The 21189-nt window shown below is 33.0% G+C and overlaps 1 protein-coding gene across 2 annotated transcripts in view; it reads left to right on the forward strand.

The window, feature by feature from the left end:
- The first annotated feature begins 3086 nt into the window (after nucleotides 1–3086).
- Nucleotides 3087–21189, forward strand: part of LOC132547075 (calsyntenin-1-like) — a 47465-nt gene continuing 29362 nt past the window's right edge. For both annotated transcript variants that reach the window (XM_060210831.1, XM_060210832.1), the window contains exons 1-2: nucleotides 3087–3231; nucleotides 17775–17924. In XM_060210831.1, coding sequence (XP_060066814.1) covers nucleotides 3168–3231; nucleotides 17775–17924 — 214 coding nt within the window. In that variant the 5' untranslated portion in view covers nucleotides 3087–3167. The remainder of the gene's footprint in view (nucleotides 3232–17774; nucleotides 17925–21189) is intronic.

Raw genomic sequence — 21189 nt, forward strand, 5'->3', positions numbered from 1 at the left:
GATGTTCTTTATAACCTTGCACAGTACAACAATTGTCATGACGGCCATTACCCAAGGATCACTTCGCCCAATCGTGCGTTATTGACATATAAACTCGTTATGCAAATTAGTTAAAGAAACATGGATGTTAACTGAGAAACATTTGAAAAGCAAACAACACAAGCCGAGATTACAAAGCGACTTGTATGTAATCACTTCGGAACACCCTTTTTCTGAAAATCTAGTCGAATAGCTCTTATATCTGTTGTTGTATCATAGGGACGTCTTGTCCTACCTCTTTGAAATTCCCGAAAGTACACGAAAGCATTCTAACGATACAACGAAAACATGAATGAATGCCTCTGTTATAAGCATGGCTGCATCGTACGCTTCTCGTTAAGAATGATTGTACATTTAAGTATCAACGTCAACATAGTATATACATTGTACACTTCTTCATTAATACTTGCATGATTCGTCCTTATGGTTTTATATAATTACACCAATGGTTACAAATGTCAGGTGTAAACTGTACATATGTCTTTGAACTTGAATTGTACATTAACGAACGAAATGTATAGTGATAACTTATAAATAATAATAAAAAAAATGGAAGATAAAAAAAAAATAAAAAGATTACCGCACTCATGTGATTGCTGATATTCACATACTGTGAACTATGTTTTGGTTGTATACATTTCGTTAATCACATGTGAAATCCTTTATTTCGAAGTTATCAAATGTACTTTGATCAGAAAACAATACAACTATTTACTATGTATAAACACAGAATGAGCAGTCCGTCTTAATCACTCGTCAATACACGTACACTGATGGCATGTTTACCTGTACAGCGATAGGACTTTGAAAATTTCCATGAACTGAAATTATGTGCCATTTCATCTAAAAGTTACACATTTTATTTTTTCATTCAAGTTTGTCAAAGTTATATCAATGTGTTGGAGAGTTACTATACTTCATAATCCGAAACATACATTTGGAGATTTATAGATAATAATGCTTATATTTCACAATGAATTTGTCGAAAATCGTTTTGTTAAAAATTTGGTAAGATTCATGTTTAAATTTCATCTAAAAATGACACAACTTATTTTCATCTGTAAATTAATGTAAAAAAAGACATACAATGTATAACAAAGACATGTTTAATTTACTGTTCAGAAGTATACATTTTGGAATTTTTATTTACAAAACGATGTATTTGTTTTTTCCCTGAAACGCCGCATGCGCGACGCGGTATGTCCTCAATAGCTGCATATATTATAAAAAACAAAATCAAGAAAATATCAACAAGTCAACAGTATATTAATTCAAACTAAGATTCGATGAAACTATCGGAAAATATGAGCAAGAGAAATATTTACACGGAGACTCTTGTGAAAAGTACAAGGGGAATAAGACCAGGTGTTCCTGGGGGCTAACCGCCGTTTTCTACATCGATGACACCCGCCATGTTAACTTTGGTTAATTAAAATAAGGAGTGTCACGTCCCCAAATGAAGAACAATGTAAACAACTGAACTGTCAGGTATACTAACGAGAGTCAAGCACGCCCAGCTTTTACTTCACACGAGGAAATAACATATTTCCCTATGAGATCATTATGACGACCGAAAAACACCCAAATAGACTTCATCAGCCTACATTTCGAGAAAACCTGTGTTGTGAGTTTATCTGTTTGCTATCGACATCTTGCAGGAAGTCGCGATATTTGGGACAAACCCATGAATATTGAATTACCTTCAACATTAAGACACATTACAAGTAGTTCGTGTTTAACAGGATTTCAGACAAAGAAAAGCGAGTAATGTTAAGTCTAATATATGTCTATTGTTAGCATATTTTGAACGCCTTAGCACGCAGAAGTTGGGGTGTCATCTTACAGTGCACAATGTACTCTTCACATAATCATGTAGCGACATCGTGTTTACATTGTATCAATGGAAAACATTTATATTTCAAACTAGCAGTTTTAGAGATCATGGCTCAAAGTCAGATAAAGGATATGGATTTCCACTCTCAATAATAAACAGTGTAACACACAGCGTGACATTATCCACCCCCTCCACCCCCTCAATCACTTAAGAGAGTGTTTACTTATACAAAGTGTAAGACAAATTCGTGAACAATTTTGTTGCGATGTCCTGGAGACCGTGAACTTTTGCTTATCTGTTTCTAATATGTTTCCATGGTAATATGAAAAAGAAGAGCTAGAATGATATGATCAAGGGTGGAAAGGTTTAGAGTATCATCAGGGATGTATATAACCGTGTTATACGTCCCTGGTATCATGAACTGTTTTGACATTTTACTCTTTTACTCTGGAAACGGCAAAATTTGTAGATTTGCCTGTTTCTGTGTTAACCAGGCAAAATAATATAAATATGAAATCATAACTCTTTTATATCCAGAATGCTAGGTAGACAGCAGTACAAAGTTTCAGGGATTTACTTTAAACGGTGTTTAAGTCATGTTCCATTCAACCAGAGGCGTATATATCACATATATGATATATACGTCTCTGATCCAACTGAAATTTGTAATTTGGTCTATCCGTTTCCTTTTTAACGGCGGCGGGCGGATTGTGGACGGACAGAGCTCACATATAATTTCCGTCGCAGATGGGTTTCGTGGGGAATAAACAAATAAATGAATTGAAGTTTGACAGTTAAATGAAAAATGGAGATAAAAAAGAAACTTAAATACTCCGAATACAAAAGTAATGTTATATAGGTCTACGACAATGAAGGCGAGCGTAGCAGTGTAAGGGAGGGAACTCTGAATTATTAAGATCACATTCGTTTTCTCACCTGCAATCTTACTCTATCAAGCGCTTAACAATAGACATTCATGCGGTAATGCGACACATTTTATGAGGTATGCCCTGCTTTTATTCAGGGAGGCATAACCATCCGTAATAAATTGATTTATTTGGGTTTTCCGTTTATTTCAAAACGAAAAGGTAACTAAATAGTTATTTCCATCTAGTCGGATCCTAATCGGGAAAACACATAACCGGAAGTACTCATGACGTCATGGTTCTCAAGCATTATCATAACATAAAATCGATTGCCAGCCATATTGGAGGCTTTAAGAGATTACGAGGACAAACAAGAGACATTTTTGTTGTAAATAGCCCCTTTTCGCCACACATGAAGGGGTATTAAGATGGAGAAGATACATTTTGGGTTATTCCTCGTCCTGTTCGTAGGACATGTGTACTGTATGTCAGGTAAGTCGACCGTGGTTGATCAGACAGGTACGTCCACAATTGTGCTTGTTCGGGACGAACCCGCTTCTTGTTTGACATAAGTGATGTAGGAACAGTTCTTATTACGGATAGTCGGTTCTTTCAACACTATGACGTTTTAGATATACTGTTGAATATCATAATATTCCGCAGAATCCTATAAATATGCCAAACGTTGTACTTGTGATAATTAGTTTATTGTGTTATTTTAACTGCATGTGAAAGTGGACTTTCATCCGCTCTACTTTATATCTTTTTTCATGATTAAGGACGATGGATGATTATCATGTTTGTGATGTTTTATAACTTCGTATATGGGTGTCGTAATAACTTATGAACTGACCACTTTAGTAAATTCATGAACTTCAAGTGTACTAATGTTTAACAATCGGTCAGTCTTAGAAGAAACAAAGACGTATAGAAATATTTTCTTCTCTTAAAGAGAACATACAAGGTGACCGTTTTCGACTTAATTTTGCACAGCTGATAAATTCTGTTTATCCCGTTTTATATCCACATTTGTATTATTCTACACCAATTAACTCGTTTCCCAGAATCAGGAAAAATGCTAACAAAAATCACTTAATTTATCCGAAACAAGATAATCCCCAGGACCATCTGATACAGTAGTACCACATCTTGATTGTGATAAGACATGCCTCATTGAAGTAAAGTCAATTTTTTAAAATACTTACCCTATTCCTTGTGTTAAATATGTATTATTTCCTTAATGATATAAAGATTACTTTGATTAAGATGCTGGACTGAAACTTTGTAAAATGAATTGGCCTCTGTTTTAGCTGCACATGTTACAGATAAGTTAACTTTATTAAAATGTACACAAATCAAGTATATATATTAACAATGTCATGTATTTAAAATATACCTAATCAGGGTTTAAAACATAATAAATTTCTCAGTATTGAACTTTAATTTTCACTTTAATCTGCCAAGAGATATATTATGTTGAGTTACCAATCAATATAATTTGGTTCTTAACCATGGCTCAAGTTGCCACTGTCTAACAATCATTGCAACTTTAATTAACTGCATACATTATGTTGGTTATAGATATACCAGTGAAGTTTGGGGACACCATAAACTGGGGATATTGATTGTTTTCTAATCTATCTCCTGGACATTTTTGTAACTTAAAATCTTTCAAAACTGGCCGCTATATATTGTATGTGCAGACACAGAAAAATGTCAAAACTTGCCTCTATATATTATATGTGTAGACACAAAAAAATGTCAAAACTTGCCTCTATATATTATATGTGTAGACACAGAAAAATGTCAGAACTAGTGTCATTATATTATATGTGTAGACACGGAAACATTTCAGAACTGGTCTCAATGTATTATATGTGTACACAGAATAATGTAACACAGAAATCTCTCATTTTTATTGCAATATATCAGTCACAACATTAATCACAACATAATTCATTCTCTACTGTACATATCCTCAAGTAAGCTCCTTCCCTGGTGTAAAATAGTAGTATATAGTTTGGAGAGAGATTATTTGTTAACTTCATTGAGAAAGGGCATGGGCTTATTTGCAGATAAATTAATTCTCTCTGAATCAGCCAACATTTATCAATATGATCCCAATAGTGTTCAATTTAGAGAGTATGGAATACATCTGAACAATATCTGTTTGAAAAAAGATCACGAGTGTTTGTCTATATACAATATGATCATGAGAAAAATAGAAAATTTAAACACATTTTTTCAAAAAACACAACATTAACATACAGACATACAGGGCTACTTGTACATCTAAACAGTGATGTTCATACATAATTCACTACCTTAGAATTCAATATTGATCAGACTGGTAGTTGTGATGCTGTTTCTTTAAGACACTCTATGTCCCTAGTGGTAGATATATCATACACTGTACCTGTGTGTCTGTGTACACTGATACTGATACAGTGAAAAGATCAAGAATAGGATGATTTATTGCTTTATGTGATATCTGGAAAAATTATTTCCAAGTTTCTCCTTTACACATGATTTTTACCGGCTTTGGTTATTCCCTTGAATAACAAAATCCCCCCCCCCTCTTCTCTGTTATGAACATACGTAGATGAAGGAGATAAATTTGATGTACTTCTGACCTTTTTCTGAAACGTGTATATGAATAACTCTTTGCATACAACTCATCACTCAGCGCATTACCTGTACAGGTGTATAAATACACACCTTGTCATTATTCTTTTCAAATATCACAAATTTAATGACAAAGGAACAACTCCTGAGAACACTGATTTTTTTTTTGGTCCAGTATGAGACAGTTTCCCCTCAGCAACAGCTGCCTTTTTCCCCACAAAAGTAAAGGAAAAATTGTGATTGTCTTTCACATTTTGAAGAAAACCATAATAAATTTTCCCAATGCATACTGAACACAGGTTGCTATAAAACACAGAAACATTTATGAGTGTACAATATTCCAGTAGCCAGACACTTTAGACATAAACATTTTTGTATAAGTAAAGTAACATTTGTACATTACAGCGAAAAAAAAATTATGTAAATATGCTATCTTCATTTAGTTTAAACTATGGAGAAACATTACATGTCCAATAGAATTCAGGTTTTCCTAAATTGAATTTACTTTATTTTTACACTCTTTTAAAGTCAGTACATGGAATGACAAAAGGAACTGAACAAAAAACAAAAAAATACAAATTATCTTTTTAAATACACCGGTATTACAAATTATCCCCATTCAAGCCGACATTAGCCTAATTAACAGTACCTCTCAGTAGGCTATAATCATTTTCATTCTGATTTCCTCTTCACGTTTTGTCAAATTGAAAATACAGGACTTGTTGAGGATTCCTAGTTAATATTATTTTATATTTAGACCAAATTCCCAAATTTTGCAATATTCCTTTGGTAGTCTTGAAAAATTCCTTCCCAATTCACCAATTTTCTTCACATTATGGGACATTCCAAACTAATTAAAAAAGTCCTTACAATTTTCTATTGCACGTGACCCTCAGTTATGTTGGTGATAATGAACTGACTGTTTCCTCGAATATTTCTTGATTATAAAGGTGTTTATCGTTATACAATTGGACAAACATATTTCCTTGTCACTTATACAATATAGGTTTTTCCTTGTGACATGCCTTAGCTGATTGTTTTTCCTTGAAACATGCCGTTAACTTGTATTAAAATTTTTGAGATGACTGTTATAGTTAAACACTTCACAAATTAGTTTTGTATGTACTATAATGACATTTAAATAAGTATTTCTGACAAAATTATTGTTCCAATTTATTCCCTGTAGCTTGTGCTTATGTGTAGAAATTGCCTGCAGTAAAGAACAAAATCCACAAACCTAATTATTAGCAAGAAATAATTGAGACACAAACACATACCAATAAAGGACTTTTTGGCCATATACCTGTTTAAAGTTAAAATTTCATTTTGTGATTTATAATTTTGAATTTAACATTGAGCTCCTAAAAAAAGGATGCTGCAGCACCTGCTTTTATTTTTTTCAATCATGGAGATTTTCTGGTTTTATAATTTGTTTGAAGGCCGTTACATTATCATTTACAGTAACAACAGCTAATTTAGTGCGGGTGGACCTGTTTTATATAGACCTGATAAGTAACTAGTTTCTTACACCTAAATAGTAGATCCTGTCACACCAACATTGTATCTGTGTGTATAGGTGTGAATTTACATACCCCCAAGGGTTTGACATAGTCAGGATTTGTCAACTTGACAATGCATTTTTCAGACATGTATACCCCTGAGCATTGAGATCTGAAGGTCTATATATTAAACATGTATCACCATACACTGATCTCTCAGACAGGAATGCAGGATGTGTTGTTTATACATCCTTTTAAATAAGATATAAAATGTATATATATTTTGTAGCAATTCATAATATAGAATTTTACAGTATTATACAATGTTTTGTTCTTATATAAAATTTTAGACACACAGGAGTTTTCTGCTGTGTAGTGTTGTATTGCCAAACTAGTGGGTACTATTTTACCTCATCTTATACCTGTGACTTACAGGTGAACTTGCATATATGTATGTAGACCCTACTTCTTCTAGACATGACCTTAGTTACATTCAGTAACCTTGGTTATCCACATCCTCACAGAAGTGTATCTAAGTTAAACCGGAGGCCAGCTTGGCCAACTCTATGTCTATAACACAGATTATTAATCATCCTCACAGTGGGGGTATTTGGCCAACTGAGAGTGAGGAAGGGACCCCCCCATGGCTAGCATACCAGGCACTATTGTCATTAATATAATTACTCCAGGAATCTTCATCAGTAAATACCACATCCTCTTACTAGCTTTACATAGATCCATTGAATAAAAGGCAACACAAAACCTTGATTAAAAAAAAAATGTTCCTTTTCAAACTTACTCTAGTGTTGAAATTTGAATAGAAATTTGTATAGGGTTGCATGGATCTGTATATCTTGCTTAACAAAGTCCATGCATATGCAAGGTTTACAAATTAAGACTGTCAGACATGAATTTTGCCTTGATTTTGAGCGCATGACTTCTTTGCAAAGCCCTGAATTCTATTCCATGGCCATAAAATTGGAGTTTTTACAAAAGCATGCAAGCCCTATTTCAGATGTTGAATTAAGATATTCTAGCAGTATGATGTGAAAAGAAGTTCTTTTTTAATGAATTGTTGCTTTACAATTTTATCAAAATGATGACAAAACATTGAGATGTGATTTTAAAAATTCTTTTTGAAAAATCCAGTTTTAATTTCCTTTCAGATATGAAATTATAATAACATTTACATATTTTCTTTATAGTTAATAAATCATAGACTTAAAAAGAAACAATTTTCCTAGAGATTGTACTTTGTTAATTTGCAAGATCAATAATTTATGGTTATTATTAGCTCTATGTATGCTGTAAATTTGAAGTTGAAACCTAATCCTCATGAATTTCTAAGATGGAGTACTTTACTTTGATTGGATCAACATGATGTAGAACTATCTCATATGTTTCGGTTTCTGTTATATCAGCTGCATTTAAATCAGCAATAAAATTAATATGAAGTATAAAGACAGGTTTTATAACTGTAGCAAATAAAGAGAAAAGCAGAATGATAGATATAGGTAAACTGATATGTATCTACTTGTAAGTTGTATAGAGGAATTGTGCTGTAATACAGGGGCTGGTCAGACAGGAGGAGTGCCGTATTTACAGAGTGAAGTGGGTTTAGCATGCCCAGAGGATGAAGAGACAGCAGACTTTATCACAGTTGTCATTTACTCGGTAGAAATGTTGGTTCAGCCCTCACTCTAGGCCCTTACTACACACCAACCTCATTAATAGCCATCACCTATGGGAGATTCTTGCTTATTGTATGTACAGTGTATGTGTGTGTGTTACTATATATTTACTACTGAATAGAAGCTCTAGTCCACCTGAAGTAAAAGAAGTCCTAACGTTTTTGTTTTACAAAGCATGTAAGATCTATATTTGAACTTTAGTTTCTCCCTAGAGAAACAATTTGTGTAACAGAATTCTGTGAAATTACACGTGTCAGCACTTTTTATACTGTAATTTGTTTTCACATGTGATTTTTCCAATAAATGTTTTTAAAGCAGCTAATGAATGCTGCTGTCGGAATGAAGTTAAATGCAAAAAAAAAAAAAAATCTTTATCCTTGTTCGTTGTGTTATAAATTTCTCAATTTATAGCTATACTCAACATTCCCAGTCAGGAGTAGGAGAGGAACAGAGGTATTTTCTGATTAAAATTTTAAAATCGATATGAACAACAACTCTAATTACCTATCCCACCCACAACTTTTCATCTGCCGTTGGCTTTACAACAGCCTAAAACTTCCTTGTGATAATTATTGAAAGTATGACTAATCCTTTAGTGTAGGTATTAGTTTATTTAATTTCAAACACCCACACACCTTCTTTCAGTGAAATAAAAGGTTCTCATGGACAAATCAGACACCTTCAGAGATATGTAATCACAATAAAACAGATTTCATACACATAGGCTATAAATTGCATGTAATGGTTCTAATTAATTCTGATTTTCCTCCGTACACAGTAAAGATATTAAAATTCTGATAAGCAGAAAATTTAAATGCCGAATTTCAGAATTGATATTCCTGGTTTCTTAGTGTTTTTAAAAATCAATTTGGAAAAAGTAAAAAATTTGTTTGAAATACAAACTTCACAACAGTTTCCCAAATAAGTGACAGTTGTTAAACTGTAGAAATGTATTAAATAAGTTTGTGGAATTTCTTCATACACATATCTCAGCTTTAGAATTTCTTTATATACACATCTCAGCAACTGATGAAAAACAGTCCTATACACATCAAACTAATAACAAAAGAGTCAACATTTGACAAAAACTCTTTTTGATATTGACAACATGCAACTTTTTGTTACTTCCAGTAAGATGTGTACATATTTTTATGATTAATCGCAGGTGAAATTGTAAAACTTAAATTAGTACACAAAGTTTACTCCCTTTTTTTACTAAATTATGACTTTGGGGACATTAACGCAGCCAAAATTGACCTGATGTACCATCATGTGATAGTGGAATGGGAAAAATTTCGTACAGATCATTTGGTGAAAATTTTAATGAAGGAAGGGATAAAACTTATGACATACCTGAAGATTACAGGAATAAAGTGACAATGTTGAGGTTGAATTGATAGGTGTATCTTTTTCATGATGACATGATTTGAAAATATGTCACATAGAAACAAAGCTCTGTATTGGAGAAAATTTCACCATTTGGAGTTTTCAGTATTTTTTTTTCTCAATGAATTTTGTTTTATCTATTCATGGAAGAAAACAAGGCACTTGGGAATACAACCCTTTTCCAGTAGTAAAATTAGTTTTGAATTGGATCAATCCTTGTCTGCTTTGAGTTGGATTCTTGTGATTGCCCTCAGTGACTTAAGTGTCAGTGACCTTTGGTACTAGGAACAAATTTTACAAAAAAAAAATTCTGCTTGTCTTGCAAAAGATTGGCTATAGTCAACCAAATAACATGATAATGACTTTTCATAGACTGAATCATATCCAATAGCAATTCAATATTCTAGACAGACTTTATACATAGTAGAAAATTGAAAACAGGCTGTCTGCAGAATTGAGAAACAGTTGCAGGAAATGGAGGCGCCCAACAGAGACTGGAGATGAACTTTGCGAAGACGGTCTGCCAAAGTGTAAAATACATGACTAATACAAACCGTGTTCTTATTTTGTTATAAATTCAATAAAAAGAACTGCAAATAAATCTATTTCATACATACAATGGGACAGTGTTCATCAGCAGGTATATCTGACAGGATAGTGGTAAGATGATAGTATGATAAGATCTACATCTCCATGATTGCATCAAGGGGACAAATGAAACCACCTATCTAATGAAAATTCTCTGTCTTCAAACACAATGTGCTCATATCATATTTCATCCTTTTTTCCAATTGAGGATATCATTGTAACAAAAAGGATGCAATAATTGTACTAAGTGTCTTGATCCAAACCAATGACGTGAACCTTTGATAGAATGTGGTTGGATCGTTTCAAATTGTAATATGATGAATTCAGCATATTGCAAGAGATTTTCATAGGATCTGATATTTCAGCATCCTCTTGTCTACTAGATAAATATTCCATTTGCTAACTGGTTATAATTCAGAAAATGATCTTTTAAAAGTAATTTCATACTTTGCTTTAAATTTGGAATTTCATTGGTTGATTAGCAAGTCAAAATGTATTTGTTACAGCACTGAATTGTTTCCTTAGTTTGAAATGAAGACTGAACTGCTAAAATTTTTAGATGGACAAGTATAGAAATAATATTATCAATAAATTGTGACCTGTACCAAGTAGACTAGTATATATACATTGTATGCTTTATAACAGTATGTTGTACATCATCAAGTACTGGCAGTAAACAGGTTCTCTAGGGAAATATTTTGGTTTCCTTGGCAACTAGGTACATTATTGAATGCTAGTGTTATGTCTTCTTTATCTTGAAGCTTATGGCGAATTAAGCTACTGGTCTGTAGTAGTAGACCACCGAATTATATACCTCTAATATTACAACTTCATACATAAATTTGTAGTTGGTTAGTCTCTTACCCCTGGTCCCTAGTTATATATATATTAAAGGCTAAAAAGTGGACACATGGGCACCTTTTTGATAAAATTTCATTTGTGGGTTCCCAAAGCATGGTCCCTTAATTAGTTGATAAATTTTGATCAAGAGCATAATATATATAGCTAGTAGGAGAAATTATAATTTTACAGGCAGGTGTGAGGTGACCCCATATAAATCGCTCCGCAATTTTTTTCTTGACGAATAATAGTAAAGAATTCTTTATCAAGACATACAATTTCTTAGAGCCTCATTGAAAATTTCTTCTTATTGTTTTTGTACAAATATTAATTTAATTTTAGCAAATCATTGCAGTTTTACCTTACAATATATATACCTAAGAAAAATCAGATTTGTTAAACCTTAATTCACAGATCCACTATCCTTTGACCGTAGAATATGGTAGGTATGATGATATGAGAACACATATGTTGTACATGAGTGTAACCCTCCTCTGAAGAAGAGTACTAATATTTTTTTGGTGATTGAAATATTCTCAGTTCCAAAACCTCAAAATAAATCTATGTTTAATGTTATTTTGTTAATAAATAAGTATCCATATAAAAACTGTATCCGTAGGAAAATTTTATACAAACAAATTATGGTTCTGTTTTGTCATTCGCTGTACTTCATCCATTATTGTCACTATATAGATAGACCAATGACCTGAAGTTGAATTGAAACTTGAAACTTAGTAATCAGGGTCATAGCATTACATTCTTTGGCATATTTACTGTGCAACACAACCGCCAATAATCAATAACGAAAACAGCTAGGTCATCATCAGGAAGAAAGACAAATGGTCGATAGAAACAATAACAAAAACTATAACAGTAGCCTGAACTTAAGGTCAATAGTAGCTAATGAGCTTACTATTGTACGCATAATGTTGGTCATTACCGAGCTTCCTTTAGGACCTTTTATACAAAGGCCTCTAAATGTCAGATCACTAAAACAAGCTTGATTTTTATCAACATAAAGTTATTTCGATGGACTGAAGTCATCTGTTTGCTTTCATACAGACTAGAAAGCCAGCGATCTGCTAGCCAGCTAAGAATATTTCATTTTTGTTATATTTAGTTTTTAAAAATGGTAGAATGTGTGTGCTGATGATTTATCAGTTAGATTCAGTAAGATTCACAAATGTTTTATACAAATGCGAAGCTCTATATGACATTGTCATTGGTAGGTTAATCATTTTCAAACTATAATATTAAGACACCATTGGATTTTATAGCTGGAAACAAACTATAATATTAAGACACCATTGGATTTTGAAGCTGGAGACAGCCAATATATGACAAGGCTAGTGACAATTTACCATAATACCTGTAGTCTTGGATATCAGTTTATATCTCTGATAAATTTATAAATCAAGCTTGATGTTAATTGCTATGGAATTCATGAAAATACTACCACCTTAGAAATAACTGCTATACAGTATTAGGGAGATAAATTCAGAGATTTGTAAATCATAGACCTGGTGTAAATAGAGGTACCAAAGCTGTAAAAAAAGGTTTGTTCACTTCCTGTTGATGTTCATAATCACTGTACAAGGTTGTAATCTGGACTATCACCATAGAATTTGTGAAAAATTTTCCCTGAATTTAGATCTTTCGGTTAAATTTTTTTCCATGATAATGTGGGATTTTCTTGAGTACTTTTGTGCTTGAAAAGAATTCTAATTATATACTACAGTCAAAAAGTGTTACAGGTCAATTAGGCCTCTTGTAAAAATACTTGATAATCATATATGTATGGCTTTCTGGCTACTGTAACCTGGTTTTATAGCTGAAGTAGGTTGGTGAGGCAGTGGTCCAGAGGTTAGAGATATCTTAGTTCAAAAGTATTTGTATGTGGTAAGGAACACTCCTTCAGGTAAACCGGTAATAAGGGTCGAGTCACTCAGTACAGTTTGTACCAAACACCTATTAACCATCCTCTTATTGCAGTACATGTGGACTTTGTCAGACCCTTCCTTCTTTCTTGTCAGACACTATTACATGTTTTAATTGTTTAACACTGTAAAATCATGGGTTCTGCTCAGGGTTTTTTATAAAGATCTCGTTATTTTTTCCTGTTGCAGTACTAAACAACAACAATTGTCATTTCAAATAAACTATACAACTCAGTGATTTTCGTAGAATTTTTTCAAACAAGCCCAGAACACCATTTTTAGAATTAGTTGAGTCCGTTTATTAAGATATATATCAAAATATGAGAGAATCCCATAGGAAAAGTCCTAACTCAAATATTGGAGTCCCAAAAATCACTGCCACTGTGATGATCCTTTCAATGCTCATGTGTGTACATTTGTATCATAAACTGTGTTGATTGCTGATAGCAGCAGGTAAAACAAGTTATGTAATAAAAAGAATTTATCCCTTTTGTTTTCACTTTCTATGGTTTAATTTTTTCCTGGTGCCTCAATTTTTTTCACATGCTAATCATTTCTGAGATCTCAAATATTTTCGCTTGAAATGATACTCAATAATATTCATGTTATGTAAAAGTATGAAGAAAATCTCTGATGATTTAATTGATAAATGGTAAAATAAACCCGATGTTTTCATAAGGGACTCATTTTCATTAACATGTGGTAGGTTTTTTCAGCCCTGATTTCACATGGAAACTTTTCCCTGTGAATAATTCCAACAAGTGCACTCCACTTTCCATTTTACAAGCACGTAGAGCACCTGTTACTGCAGTCAAATCAACTGTGTCTTGGACTACTGGTCTCCCATAACTCTCGGATTGATGTTAATGAACCATCATGCTAAACTTCAACTCAGTTTTGTTTCTCAAACTCTATATTTCAACTTTACAAATCTTCTCCAATATGTCCATACATGAAGGATATCACCTGAGAGTGTCAGATCATTTAAAGCTCAGTTAAATTAATTATTTAGACATGTTTCATAAATGTCAAATGAAATAGATGTAAGGTTCTGTTTATCACATTAAATAACTTAAATACTTTTTGTGAAAGAAGCATTTTACTAGATTTATATCCAAGAAAGCTCATTTTGAGAATTGCTAATTATATCGCTTTCGTTGATGATGTCACATTACATAGGACACCATGATGGCATACAACATCACAATGAAAACCATGGAAACTTGAGGTTAGCCTCAGCCAATCACACTTCTGCTAGGTCATAAATTACACAGGGGACTGCAATAACAAATTTTATGTGAATATTATCAGAAGTTATGTGGTGAAGTATTTTCAGTAGAAAGCTAAACGACGTTGACATTATCTGAAATGCATTGTATCCTCAACAACTTGACTGATTAAATTAGTATATATAAAATTTTTAAAAAGTTTGCTGTTTAAGACTTAAAATTTTAAAAAGTTAACCAACAATTTGATTAATACATTTTCGCTAAGATTTTAAGATGTAGATTTGCGACAACATAATTGGAGTTTTCATGTTGTGAAGTACCAGAAGTTTTGTTTCATATTTGTAATGCAGTGAAAGTTTGTTGTCATTATAAAATGTAAATGTTGGTACAGCCTATAGCAGATCTCTTCGCTTAGAGAAAATTCCATTTTCAGAAATCAAAGTTTGTAATAAAATTTCTGCAGCTGGTGTTTAATAGGAAAAAATGCTTATCAAGTCAGAGATTTTGAAAAGAAAATTATCTGATTTGACATTTGTTTTTTTTTTCACTAAAGATACTAATCAGTTGATAGTACCTGTAAATGTTACAGAAACCCATCAATGTCACCTGTCTGTAGAAGTTATGTTCTGAAACCATCCCCAATGTGTTGTTGATATATCTCAAAACAATGAAGTCAGTTGTAAGTTTTACATAACATGATTACCAACTTTCTCAAAATTGAAATAACATTTGTATACTTTAAAAAATAACATGATTCAAATAAATACATAGAAAAGTCTGTTATTATACATAATTCAAAGTTACATAGTAAAAAATCTTAGACAAAGACTCCAGCAATTGGCTGAAACTAATTATGGCTGTAGGAACTAATATTGTAGTAAATAGTTATGTTAAATTCACATATTGTTTCAACTTATTTGTATGTGGTAGTGAAAACTGATTCAAAAGAAATGAAAGAATTTCAGTTATTAAAGATATATACCACTCTTTCATTCATACCAGGAATGTTACATGAATGTAACAATATGATAAATGCATGCACTGTAGCACATGGATAATTTTTTACTTATCATCTCAGCTTTGTACTTGTTGAGAGAATAAAATGATACTCATATTTTTTTTTACATATGTAATATCAAAATTTAAAGATGTTTTCAATACATTTAGAGAATAACCATAGGTATACCGGTATTTGTCAATTAGTGCGATCCTCTTTCTCTCGGTTTTGGGATTCATCGTAATTTTGAAAAGAATAATCTGGACTCATTTGAACAACATTCACAAAAAATACTGACTCACTGTCATCATACATTACTGAGAATTAATTTGGTGGGCGTTAGATTTCATAAATGTCATACCTGTGAATGCGATCCTTACAGTAGTACATGCCTTACCTTAATGTAGACATTACAGGTATGACGTGGTGAATTTCCTAAAGTAACTTCTGGCCTTTTTGTATATGTCAGTGTTCAGGTTTTATGTTTTAGTGCTTTTTCTCTTACAAATTAAGCAGTAAATCATTTTAATGACATTATTTTAATAACTCTTCATTTGAGCAATGATAATAAATGTTTCTAAAATTCTTTGAAATTCCACTATACAAGCATATATTTTTATTAATCAGTCCATTCCCAGTAATAAGCTCGTCTAGACATACTGCTGTTTATTAGAATTATTAACAATATTTCATTGTCCTGCGATAAGCCCAGTCTTTGACCAAGTGTCGTGTTAGCCTCCTGGTCTTATTACAAAACTAACTATTTTATTTCCTTCACTCTATGGGTGAGACATTTTTCTCCACAGGATTGTGCATAAGTATCTATGTAGTACAGAATTTATTAAACAAGTTCATTTATTGATAAAAATAAATCAGCATGAATGTAAGATTCTATTTATCATTTAAAATTCTCAAATGATTTCTCTATAAAATGTATTCTGGCTGAACATTTTTCGCTATGGAAACAATCATGTGACATCAAGACGTGACTCGTTTATGACATTATAATGTAGTATATTACATATGTGTCTTATGATAAGACATGTCGATATGACCTGTTGATACGACATGAAGCTACAGACCAGTTTGGTGATTACGATTATTTTGGTATTAAAAGATTTAATGCTGTGTGGTTTATGTATGTGTAATGACACACAAATACAACTGTCTCTTATTGTTTGGAGATTTACAGCTTTGTAAACATAAGTTTGTAAACATAAGTTTGTAAACATAAGTTTGTTCCTAGTATAATCTGTCAAAACGTACCAGAAGTTTTTTGTTTGAGAATTTTACTTCAGTTCGATGTGTTGACCCAGTAAGCTTTACGGGGGTGTATACATGGATGCAGGTCAGCACACATGAATTAAAGTACAGTCGTATGATAGTCGCATGATAGTCGAATGACAGATCTTTTTGTGGAGGACATATTAAATTTCTTATACATTGAACAGTTACATGAAAAAAACCAGACCTTTAAAGAAAAGAAATTCTTGGGTAACTTCTTCAAAGGCGAAACATTGTACAATCTATATGTAGGCCTATATAAAGTACTGTTGTACAGGTAGTATAATGGTTCTTGTAGAACTATTATAAAAAGAATAAAAATAATTGGATATAAAACATCTGTATTGTCAGCTGTCTTTTTTAAACACTATATCCATTACCAACCCCATGTAATTACTTGTGTGTTACAGTTAAATTCTTATCAAATTTCCGAGATTAATATACATTAACAAAAAAAACAATAAAACAAGGACATGTACTGTTAAATGTGAAAAATTTTCTACCTCTGACACAAAAGTTAAAAAAAGAACAAAGGTAGAAAATTTGCTTTAGTTTACTTTTGCTGTGAATGATTGATATTGAATCAATTGTCAATAAATTAAATGTATTGATTAACTACCTGTGAATAATTGATCAACTGATCCATGGTCACTTAAAACCACAGTCAGGGTTTTAAGCTTTCAAAGATATGAAGATGGATGTATCCTGAGAGCTAACAACATGGTAACTAAGACAGGAAACACATGTTGCTGAAGCGTGGGTTTTTTTTCAGCCACAATTAAACCTTTTATTAATCCCCAAAATGTTTCTTCCTTCACCATGATTACTGACTGGTTTCACAACATTGTACAAATGTATTTAGTACCATTTTACCAATGTACTTAGCAAGGTACTTCAACTATATGCATTATACCATGATTGTTTTAGTAGAAATCATAAGTTCTTTTGTTTTATTACAGAGCCCAACATATACGACCCGCTAATACAGTCCCAGCGTATTAACAGAAGAGGGGTGCCAGAGTTTAGGGGGACCATTGGGGAGGATCAAACCACGGTCAAACTTGACTCAGTCCTACGGGCCTACGACAACGATTCAACAGGCGGTGCCAGTAAGTATATGTTAAGTCCTATTATAGGTGTTCTCTAGAAAATTGTATATTTTAGATGGTTTCAATTTTATGTTCTGTAAAATATAGGTAGATTGGATTACAGCAGTTACATGTAGGGAAAGTGATATAAAAATGATAAATGGTTAATGAAACCTGGAAATATAGTCCCATGATCTAGATTGTGTTGATTTATCCAGTTGTGAAAGGGGTTGAAAACTATTGTCATACTTTGATAACATAATAGTTCATGTCTTAAGCTGAAAGTGTTTCTTAAGGTCACAACAAGTCTTACAGTCTAAGCTGGCATTCAGAGGTATGGAGTACCATCAAATGTAGAATCAATCATTATGAAATGTTAAAAATGCATTAAAGCCAAAGGAAGTTAAAGATTAATCAACACATGACCACAACATCAGTATGATGATGTTGATTTGATTTTAATGGGTTTAATGGATTGGCATGGACAGAATGTATGAGGCACCAGCCAGGGTGTATGAGGCACCAGCCAGGGTGTATGAGGCACCAGCTAAGATGTATGAGTGCTGGTCAAAAGGGACACCAATTGTGTAGAAAATAAGACAGGGAAAGAAAGACAATGTAGGAAAGAACTGAATCAAGATCTAAAGTGTTTTATTAGTAATGGGGGTACCCCCAGCAATTGAATGTCCCTCTGGTAGAAGACATGAAAACATTGGATTCTGCACAAAGAGCATGATCTGAGTTGCCTCCTAAGAACAAGCTGTGGAATACAGCATATCCTATCAGTGATCATTTGACTTGGAGTTTACATTGCAACAATCTAAAAAGGATATAGAAAATAACTGTATGATGATGAAATGAAGAAGGTAGTGAACGCCTTCATTATACAAGGTAAAGGGGAAAAAAATTGATTATCCATGAAAATCAGAGAAAAAAAAAATACAGGAGCTGTCTTTTATAAGGCAAGAGAAGTCATTTGTTCTTGTTCGGTTAGGGGACAGAGGAAGAATGTTGATACGAAGGGAAGGGAAATGGAAGATAGTGTTGTATGGGGACAGATTGGTCGTGTATAATTATATCTTACTGCAGGGAATCGAGTGCTAAAGTGGTTGGTAATGAAGTAGGAGTGTTTACTTATATAACAGGTATTAGGAGATAGACAAACACATTAGGGATCATCTAAAATGTCCGCAAAAACCTCCATATCCAAGAGCTATATAACCATCACTTGGTGATGTTAAAAACTTGTAAGTAAGATTTTTCCTTCATTAAAATTTTTAACAATAATAATGTTTCAATTAAGATGTAGAAATAGGTCGGTGGATGGTGTGATTAAGCTGACGCACCCTGATTATGAAGAAGACAGGGTTAGTGTGTGTTGTCCCGACACCTGATTACAGGCAAAATAGATGAAGTTGTTTTGGCCTGTAGGTGGACTGGGCGTTAGGTAATTAGATTGTGTTGTCAGACACTCCAGAGGATTAGTATGGGCTTCTAAACCCTAATCAATGTCCAGTCTGTCAGATGGGACACACTAATTTGATATTTGGACCTGAAGCATTGATCACTAGTGGAATAAAACATCTTATTATAAACTGCCCATGCATGCCACTACCACCCCCAGTTAAAGCTTTGTGTACCCTTGTAGAGCTCTGGACATTGATGAACATTCCTCTAAAGTCTGTGTTACCTCTAATGCCTTAGACAAAGATTTGTATGCCTTGTAGAACTATAGTCATCTACAAGCATTCAGCCAGTCCATCCTACCACTTCTACCCAAGACAAAGATTTGTATGCCTTGTAGAATTATAGATATTTACAAGCATTCAGCCAGTCAGTCTTACCACTTCTACCCAAGACAAAGATTTGTGTACCTTTTTTACGGAACTGAAGACTATTTCTCTACTGTCTGCCCTACAACTGACCTAAATGTACCTTGAAGATCTATAGAAATCTAAGCACATACAGCTACTATCTACGGTACCATTTCTAACCTAGATGAAGATTTGTGTGATGAAGATTTGTGTACCTTGTACAGCTGTAGAAATGGAAATCTATCGTACCATTTCTAACCTATACAATATAGCTTAGAGCTATAGACATAGATGAACATTTTGCTACAGTCTAACCCACAATCTACCTGGAAAAAGATTTCTGTACTTGTAAAGACTCATCACAAGATCGTTCTGCTGTTCATTAGTGAGCGGAGAGACTTCTGCTTAGCTTGCAGTAACCTGGTGACATTGAATCTGAGAAAATAATTGGTGGCAATGATGTCTGAAATATTGAAGATGGTGTAAAATCCTTCCTCTTAATGAAAATAATTAGATTTATCAATTCTACTAATGATCATGACACTGTTATATTCAACTCAATACGAATGTGAAATTTTACAGCAAATCTTTAATTTCAGATATGCATGTTTCAGCAGATCCAACATGTTTTTGTCAACAGAGATATAATGAATTTACACAGATTAGATCTCCTTTCTGTTTACTGATTGGGAAATACTTAAAAAGTATTAAAAGGAATTACTATAACAGTATAGACAATATCAATAGAGATGTAGACAGATGTCATCACTTTTCTAGAAAGATCTGTGTTCCGAAAGATTATATAGAGCTACTGTAGTGTAACTGTTGTCTCTAGAATCGTTGCTTAATTGTTAGGGTTGGTGTTCCTTAGGTCTTAATTACAACATCCTATATGGCATTACCATTGCTGAAAATAAAAAATAAACTATGCATCTAGTGATGTTTGCAGACCTATGTATATATTTTGTAGAGCTTTGTTGAAACAAAATGAATTGCCCCTTGCGTTGTTAGGTATAAGATTTGCTGTTACTGTTTATGTTCCTAGAGCCAATTTTCAGAAATCTCTATCGGATTCCACAGAAATCAATCCTCGAACCAGCTAGTTTTAACCTTATTGATTAGAAGCTGAAACCAACTTAGAATAACCCATGTCTCAAATGATCCAATACATAAATTGATATAGATGAATGTTTCCAGGGGAGGTAATTCAATAAAAGACACAATTTAGTTGTACAAGAAAGGAGAGATTCTGCTTCACTGGTGTTTTCTGCAATGTAATAATTGTTCTTCTTGAGGAAGATGTATTGAAGTGTTACTAATTGATCTTACACACAAAACAATTCGTCCCCAATGGTTGTTACTGAACAACCGGGCCATCAATCCACTCCAATCAATTATCAGCCATCGGAATCCTGTATTCATGGAATATTTTCCTTCTTTTGATGGTTTGCAGTTTTCACCAGAATTGTTTT

Source organism: Ylistrum balloti, unplaced genomic scaffold (genome assembly GCF_031769215.1).
Source record: "Ylistrum balloti isolate Yb309-2 unplaced genomic scaffold, AGI_CSIRO_Ybal_v1 Utg369932, whole genome shotgun sequence".
Classification (NCBI taxonomy): domain Eukaryota; kingdom Metazoa; phylum Mollusca; class Bivalvia; order Pectinida; family Pectinidae; genus Ylistrum; species Ylistrum balloti.